Genomic DNA, 8,731 nt, shown 5'->3' with positions numbered 1-8,731 from the left:
TGCAAGCCACGTACTTAAGGGATGTGTGTTCTTGGGCAAATTACTTAACGTTTCCGAGTCAGTTTTCCATCTTAATAGACGTGATAGGATGAAGAACCAATTAAAAAAACACGTTTGGAATAACTTCGGAAGCTTAGAAATAAATAAATTTTTCTTACTGGTCGAAACTGGGCATACACAATTCACTTTCTCGTCGTCCAAACCAAACCCAAACAACGCAAAGAAAAGCGCATTGATGTTGGCGAGGTATTTTGTCCCAAACTAGGACCCTTAGCCCCTCCCACTACCGCTGGGAGAAACCGGTTCTAATTGGACAGTGTGTGTCCGCCATGACTCAGGAAGCGTGCCTCATTGGTCCGCGCAATCAGGACGCTGGCGGCTTTTCTGTGTAGCTCTCAGGGCGCCGATCCACTCCTCTTCCTCTAAGTGAGCGCTCCCTTCCTTCTGGTGCCCTGGAGCTGCTAGCCTAAAGGGATCCAGACCGAGCTAGGCCGGGTAACTGCATTGGGGTCAGCCGGGAAGAAGCGGCGGCCATGGACCACTGGTGGGAGGGTGGTTGGCGAGCCCGGGTAGCAAAACTGCCTTATCTTCGCGCCTCCTTCAGGCGCACAATCAAAGCGATTTCTGTGGCTCGCCTCCTGCGCTGGTCCCACCTTCCCCAGGCTGCTCCTGCCTCCCCCAAAGGCTCCGCGGCCCCTTTCGCCGCCCTTCCGGGGGCCCCGCCTTTACCGCCCGCGTCTCCACACGTCCGCACCTCCGCGGCCCCGCCCCCCCTGCTCCCCTCTCCACGGGCCCCGCCCTCGCGAGCGCGCCTCCTTCCATTCTTTTCGTCACCTGTGCGCCCCCTTTGGCCCATCTCTGGCACCTCCAAGTTTGATTCTGCCCCTCCCTGGTACCTCTACCTTTCTTTCAATTAGCCCTGCCTCCTTTGCACCCCTCTCTCCATATGACTGCTGGGGCCGGGATTCTCCCACCGATCCAGGCTGCCTGAATGTGGGTTTAGCAAATTGTGCAGAGACATTGTGCTGGGCATTGGGCATGGAGATTAGCTATTGAAAGTCCCTGCTTTCAAGAGCTCCCTGTCCCATGGGAGAGAATCGTTTTGTAATGGAGTCTAACAGGCCCAGTGATAAGTCTTTAATAAAGGCAGCATAGTATTGGTGTTGGGATGCTTAGAGGAAGGAGTACTAGAGGGTTTTTTGTTTTTGCCATTACTGCTACATTCTCAAGCAGGCCTGTGGGGCTAAGCTCCATCTTTTCTCCAAAATGTCCCTGGCTGCTTCTGATGCAGAAGCCTGGCCCTCACCATGGTCTTTTAAACACTTGAGAATTATTAAAATCTTGGTATGGGGTATGGGCCGTTCTTTTAACCAATCAGAATTAGTAGGGCTTCAGAGACCATCCATCCAAGCCCTTAGTGTGCTGATGGGGAGGTTGAAGGTGAGACAGATGAGTGATTGCCTAGACAAGCAAGTGACTCAGCTCATACTCTTGATGGTTCTTTTTAAAGTTTTTCCTGAGGATTCTTACCCAATTTTTCAATTACACAGCGGTCTTAGTTGGTAGGAAAACTAAAAGTAAGCATGGATAAAACCACTAGTCAGTAAAATAGACTCCTCTGAGCCAGTGCACTAGTACAAGTATATGTTATTCAAAAGGCAGTAATTCATACCTCAGGTTCTTGGAGTCAGGCATCCCTGGGGTCTGGTCCCACCTTTACCATTTGCTATAAAGTTTGTCAAAGAAACTTCCTTTATCTGAGCTTCAGTTTTATTTTCTATAAAAAGAGCATGGTAAACCCTAATACACAGGGTCATTGTAGGGATTTGTTGAGATTCTGTTTATGAAGACATCAATTTTAGGGTCCTGTACGTTATAGGATCTCAGCACAAATGAGCCTCCTATGCTTCAGATTCATGTCTGTCTAGCTCAAGTCAGCAAAGAGCCTGGTTTGTTGCCCTCTTCCAGGCACCATGACTACCCTGGATGATAAGTTGCTGGGGGAGAAACTGCAGTACTACTACAGCAGCAGTGAGGACGAGGACAGTGACCACGAGGACAAAGACCGAGGCAGGGGTGCTCTAGCTAGCAGTTCCATGCCTGCAGAGGCTGAGCTGGCAGGCGAAGGCATCTCAGTTAACACAGGTATTGGAAAATCCTGAGCTCTGGCTTAAAAAATGTTCATTAAACATGAGTTAATTAGAAGTCTCCTGATCACTTCTAACTCCAGTCCCACTTCCAGAGATAACCCAGTCTTATTTCATTGTGTACACTTCCAGCCTTTTTACTGCACAATACAAATGTGTACCCATAGCGGCATGGTAATGAACACAGACTGGCCTTGGTTTGAATCCTGCTTCTCAAATTAGTAGTTGTTTGATATCCCATAAATCATAGGTGTGAGTATTTGGTAGTATAACTTCCTATATACTTTATATGTATATACTTCCTATATACATATAAATGGCATATTTATATTTTCATACTTTAATACTTTCAAAAGCACCAATTTATAGTTTAATCGATATTTCTTTGTACATTCGTCTTCCTACTATGTTATCAAACTTGTTGATCTTTGCCATCCTGGTGGATGACAGTAACTCATTGTAGTTTTATTTCCCATTTTTCTTGTTAACAGGTAGATTGAACCTCTTTTCATTTTATACATATATATATATATATATATATATTTTTTTTTTTCTTAAGAGACAGGGTCACAGTCTGACACCTGGGCTAGAGTGTAGTGACACGATCATAGCTCACTGCAGCCTTGAATGCCGGGGCTCAAACAGTCCTCCCGCCTCAGCCTCCTGAGTAGCTGGACCTGCAGGTACACACCACCATGTCTGGCTAATTTTATTTTTTTGTAGAGGCGATATCTCACTATGTTTGGACAGGCTAGTCTTCTGGCTTCAGGCAATCCTTCCACCTCAGCCTCCCAAAGTGCTGAGATTACAGGTATGAGCCTGTAATCTCTTAATTACAGTTTCTTTTAATAATTATAAGAGATATTTTTATATCCTTTGCTCATTTTTAAAATTGGGTGGTTGGTCTTTTTCTTCTTGGGGAGCTGTATATTAAGGAAATTTGTGATATAATTTGTAAATATGGCCGGGCGCGGTGGCTCACGCCTGTAATCCTAGCACTCTGGGAGGCCGAGGTGGGCGGATCGTTTGAGCTCAGAAGTTCGAGACCAGCCTGAGCAAGAGCGAGACCCCATCTCTACTAAAAATAGAAAGAAATTATATGGACAGCTAAAAATATATATAGAAAAAAAATTAGCCGGGCATGGTGGTGCATGCCTGTAGTCCCAGCTACTCGGGAGGCTGAGACAGGAGGATCGCTTGAGCTCAGGAGTTTGAGGTTGCTGTGAGCTAGGCTAACGCCACGGCACTCACTCTAGGCTGGGCAACAGAGTGAGACTCTGTCTCAAAAAAAAAAAAAAAAAAAATTTGTAAATATTTCTTTCGCTTTATTGTTGTTTTTTGACTTTATATGTTCTCATCCTGGCAGAAAATTTGTATTTTTTTTATACTTAAAAGTGTTATTTTGTAGTTTTTTACTTAAAAGACCTTTCTTCACACCACTTTATGAAAGGCCTCACTTTGCCTTATAAAAAGATTCTCCCATACTTTTTTCTTAGGATTTTTATAATTTAATTTTTTTTACGATTAAATATTGATTCATATGGGATTCATTTTGGTGTAAGGTGTGCAGTAAGTCTCCGGCTTTTTTCATATTGCTACTCAGTTGTTTCAGCATCACTTATTGAATATGCCATCTTTTGTCCTTTATTTTGAAAATAATTTTATCATGTACTGAATTTCTGTTTATGTTGGGTCTTTAGCTGTACTTTTTAGTGTCTTCCATTGATTTGTCTTTTACTGGGTTATGTCTCACAATTTTAAAATATTTTATTATTTGGTAGGGCTAGATCCCCTTCAGTACTCTGCTGTGTCGTTTTTTCTTAACTTCTGCTTTAGTATTTTTTCCAAAGCAAATATGTATATTCACATATTTTCATTGGGAATGCATTAAATATATAGATTAATTTAAAGATAATTGGTACCTTGTAATATTGAGTATTTCTATTCAGGGACATGATATTCCTTTTCCATTTATTGAAGTTTTTTCTTAGTGTTTCTTGGTAGCATTTTAAAGTTTTCTTTATATAGATTTTTATGTATTTTTCCTATGGTAACAAATGACCCCAAAACCTGCTTGTGACAACAAAGGTTTATTTCTCAGTCATATTACATGCAGCCTGTGGGTCAGTGGTGGCTCTGCTTTTGCTTCATATGTTCTCTCATTCCAGGAACTAGGCTGAAGGAATAACCCCTGTTTGGGACACAGGTTTCATGGCTGAGCATAGAAAGCAAGAGAGGAGCTGTTGGAAACGTACAATAGCTCATAAATCTTTTGCTCAGACCTGGCATACTTCATGTTTGCTCACAATCCACTGGATAGATCAAGTCACATGGCCAAGCCTAACGTCACTGGGCTGGGGATATATGTTGCATCCCACAGGAGGTACTGCAAGTCACATGACAAGGGACAAGGATATATAGTCCTTTAACAGCATGAAGATTGAGGGGTTGAGGGTAGCTTGAATAACAGAACAATTATACAGCCTGCCATGTCTTGCTATAAAAAATTCAGATAATGCAGAAGTATAGAAAGAGAAGAGTAAAAGTTCTCTTTCATCAGCCCCCTTATCCTACTGTGTGGAGACAACCACTGTTAACAGTTTCCATATCCTTTGAGCCCTTTTTCTTTGAATGTACAAGTGTATAAACAAACATATATGCATATCCATGACATAAATACTCACGTACACATACAGTTCATTTTGTAAAAACTGGAGGATCGTATCATGATATTGTTCTACATTTTGCTTTTTTTTCTTTTTTTAAATCTAATGTATTTGGAATGTCTTTCATGACAGGAAACAGCTGCCTCGTTCTTTTTAAGAGTTGCTTTATTTTACTGTGTGCAGACCACTGTGTGCAGAGTGCACAGAAGCTCTGTGTTAACTGTGCAGTGGATGGAGCAAGCTTCAGACAGATGTGAGCTCCCACCTACAGATGCGAGCTGGTCCACAGTTCCTAGCCCACTCTTCTTGGTCACATCCCTGTTCACTCAGGTCCAAAAGGTGTGATCAATGACTGGCGCCGCTTCAAGCAGTTGGAGACAGAGCAAAGGGAGGAGCAGTGCCGGGAGATGGAAAGGCTGATCAAGAAACTGTCAATGACCTGCAGGTCCCATCTGGATGAAGAGGAGGAGCAACAGAAACAGAAGGACCTCCAGGAGAAGATCAGTGGGAAGGTAATTAGCAGCACTTGGGCTTTTCTCAGAAGGTGCCCTGGCTGCTAGAACTAGGTTAGTGATTTAAAAGGTGGAGGATATTTGATTTGGCCTCTGAGAAGCTGTTCAGTGCGGGAGAAATTATAGAGCCATGTCATAACTCAAACACACCTGGCTTTGAATCTCAGCTCTGCCACTAGTGGCTGTGAGAAAATTTATTCCCTTCTGAGTCTGGTTTTTCATTGGTTAAATGAGGTCAGTATCATCCCCACCTGGGCTGTGTGGGTAAAATGTCCATCACAGTGCCTGGCCCATTGAATGTGCTCAGTAAATGTTAGTTTCCCTTCTTTTATTGAGATTTTACCCGGGGCCAGAAATAACCCTTTGAGGGTGATGGTATCCCTATTTTACAGATGATGAAAACAATGCCTACATAGCATTAGAGACTTGTTCAGGTCATGCAGCTGGTAAATGCTAGCAGAAGCTAGGATTCTGATCCAGATTTTCCTGTTCTTTCCATGATGTTGGTTTGTTTCAGCTGAAGCCTATTCATGAGAATTTATTCTAACGAGGCCTTATAATAGAAGCAAACAGACACTCTAGAAGATACTTGGAACTGGGTCCCTGATGCCCTCCTGTCTTCTCAGTATAAAAGGGCTTCTGTCTTTCTCCCTGTACCCTCTGACCATAGATGAATGTCTAGGAGTGCCTGAGATCATTACGCTATGGCCCAAAGCTAAAATACCAGACAGGAACAGGGAGCAGATAAGAGGATTAAGCTAGGACTCGTTCACCTTGACCAGGAGGATGATTTCAGGGCATTAGACACAGGCAAAACCAGAATAGATTAGAAAGAACCACTCTGGTAGGCTGAGATAGAGTGGAGAGATACGAGGTGGAAAGAAAATTGGCAAAAGTAAAACAGTGAATTCATAACGGTCATGGTATGGTAACAACATCTGTTCTGATCTAGAGTGGTCTCCGACCGCCTAACCACTAATCTATACAAGATTAGGCAGAGCTAGGGTTTATTTGTTAGAAGAGCAGGAGAAGGAAGATGCTTTTGTAACTTAAGCTGGCTGTGGGGTATTGTGTCCCCTGCTCACAGCTGCTTCCTTATTCTGAGGTGAGAGACCAGAATGAGGCAATATCACAGGACCACATGGGTCAGTCTTGAGAGAGGCTGTCTCTGTCCTGCTGATTTATTTGCAGAACAAGACTGGAAACTGTCTGAATGCTAGAATTAGGGGTGGTTAAGCAAAATATGATACGACATATATAATTTTATAAAAATATTTGGAAACATGAGGAAACACTTATGCTAAGTTCCACAAGCTGGCTATAGCTTAATTAGTATACCCATGGCTACTGCTATAAAAGCAAAACTATTTCAGCATGTGACCGGTAATGAAAAGAAAAATTCTTACAGAGTGCGTGGGACTGTGAGTGTTGTGTGTGTGTATGTGTGTTGGGGGGTTGTGCAGGGCAGAGATTATGGGTGTTCTTTTTAAAAATTCCTTAATGTCCTGTTGTCTTTTCAATGAAAACAGTAGATAAAATAATTAATCCATTGTCAAGATTGACAAAAAGAAAAAAGCTCATGAAGTCATATCTGATGCTACCTATTTGGATTGAGAGGCAATAAGATATTGTAGTTTAAAACCTGCGTTTTTAAAATCTGGTTTGAGTTCTCTTTGCCATTCCTTTTGCTTGTCCTGCTGCGACAGTGGGTCCGGTCGTCATCTGTGGCGTATGTACCATGCTCTATAAACCTATATCTTGCTCTTGCCCTATAATCCTATCCTTCTCTCCTCAATTAAACTCATTTTCATGCTTGCCTAAAAAAATAAAAAATAAATAAAATCTGGTTTGAGCCCTTTTCTTACACTTATTACCTGGGTGAATTTGTGCGAATAATATCAAGTCTTGGAACCTCATTTAAAAAAGGAGGATAATGAAAGTCCCTTCCCAATGTGGTTGTCACAAGAATTCAGTGAGATATAATGCATATAAAGCATTCAGCATGGTGCCTTGTATATTATAAGCATGTGGGACCTGTTAACTATTATCCTGAGTGTTCAGTTTTGTGTTTTTATGCTCGCTTGCTGGTCCGCCTGCAGATGACTCTGAAGGATTTTGCCATGATGAATGAGGACCAAGATGACGAAGAGTTTCTGCAGCAATACCGGAAGCAGAGAATGGAAGAGATGCGGCAGCAGCTTCACAAGGGGCCCCAATTCAAGCAGGTTTTTGAGATCCCCAGTGGAGAAGGGTTTTTAGACATGATTGATAAAGAACAGAAAAGCACCCTCATCATGGTTCATATTTATGAGGACAGCATTCCAGGGACTGAAGCCATGAATGGTTGCATGATCTGCCTTGCTGCGGAGTACCCGGCTGTCAAATTCTGCCGGGTGAAGAGCTCAGTTATTGGGGCCAGCAGTCGGTTCACCAGGAATGCCCTTCCTGCCCTGCTGATCTATAAGGGGGGTGAATTGATCGGCAATTTTGTTCGTGTCACTGATCAGCTGGGGGAGGATTTCTTCGCTGTGGACCTTGAAGCTTTTCTCCAGGAATTTGGATTACTCCCAGAAAAAGAAGTCTTAGTGCTGACGTCTGTGCGTAACTCTGCCACCTGTCACAGTGAAGATAGCGATCTGGAAATAGATTGAACTGATAGTCTAGTTGCATAGATTTTTCAGTTTGGGCTGGAGGCACATGTCCTTGTTTATTCTTGTTCTTTTCTTTGTCTTCTGTCTTTTTAGCTGTTCTTTGTAGTCCCTTTTATTATGTGTAAAATCAAGAAATTCTTAGATTAAATCAGAATGCTGAATTACCTTGTGGCTAGCAATAAAGTGACATAAAATTGTATAAACAGGAAGCCAGGCTTTTGAACTGTTTACTTAAGATTTTCTGGCGTGACATCTCTGTTATTGTTTCCAGTCAATATTTACACAGCATTCTAAAGACAGTGTCCTGGAAATTGTCTTCAGATGATCTCAGAGGTCTCTGCCAAGTCTGAGAGTATGAGTCTCTAGTTAGTGTGTTATTTGCAACGTAAATAGTGCTTTTCCTTAATCAAATGATTGTAAATTATATTTACTTGTAATCAGATCCATAGTCCTAGAAGGCAGTTAAATTCTTTCCCCTAGACCCTCTTCTCCATCAGGGTCTTGTTTAAAGGTTTCAGATGATGCGTGTTTTCCCCGTCGGGTGGGGTGGCCTCTGCTGCTGCATTCCCTGTCCTGCTCCAGCGTTATCAAGTCTGGAACAGGAGGAAGGGGAGATGCTGACTGCCCTCGTGGATGCTGAAGGACAAGTGTTTTTATACACTTAAACGTTAGAGCTGGGGTGGAGCTGGAAGGCTTGTAAAGGAGATCATCTTTCAATAAGATATCCCTGCTTGTCTTTTTCTCTGTCTCTCTTT

The 8,731-nt window shown here is 42.6% G+C and overlaps 1 protein-coding gene across 2 annotated transcripts; it reads left to right on the top strand.

Moving 5' to 3' along the window:
- The first annotated feature begins 381 nt into the window (after nucleotides 1-381).
- PDCL (phosducin like) lies at nucleotides 382-8,712 on the top strand. Of its 2 annotated transcripts, none has more exons than XM_069474646.1 (4): nucleotides 382-426; nucleotides 1,969-2,145; nucleotides 5,144-5,325; nucleotides 7,425-8,712. In XM_069474646.1, exons 2-4 carry the CDS (start codon nucleotides 1,974-1,976, stop codon nucleotides 7,974-7,976), a joined length of 906 nt encoding a protein of 301 aa, XP_069330747.1. In that variant the 5' UTR covers nucleotides 382-426; nucleotides 1,969-1,973; the 3' UTR covers nucleotides 7,977-8,712. The 2 variants fall into 2 exon arrangements, with proteins under 2 accessions (XP_069330747.1, XP_069330746.1); XM_069474645.1 differs by having other exon boundaries at nucleotides 383-495.
- The last annotated feature ends 19 nt before the right edge of the window (nucleotides 8,713-8,731 follow it).

Source organism: Eulemur rufifrons, chromosome 7 (genome assembly GCF_041146395.1).
Source record: "Eulemur rufifrons isolate Redbay chromosome 7, OSU_ERuf_1, whole genome shotgun sequence".
Classification (NCBI taxonomy): Eukaryota; Metazoa; Chordata; class Mammalia; order Primates; family Lemuridae; genus Eulemur; species Eulemur rufifrons.
This window is presented reverse-complemented; position numbering and strand designations above follow the sequence as displayed.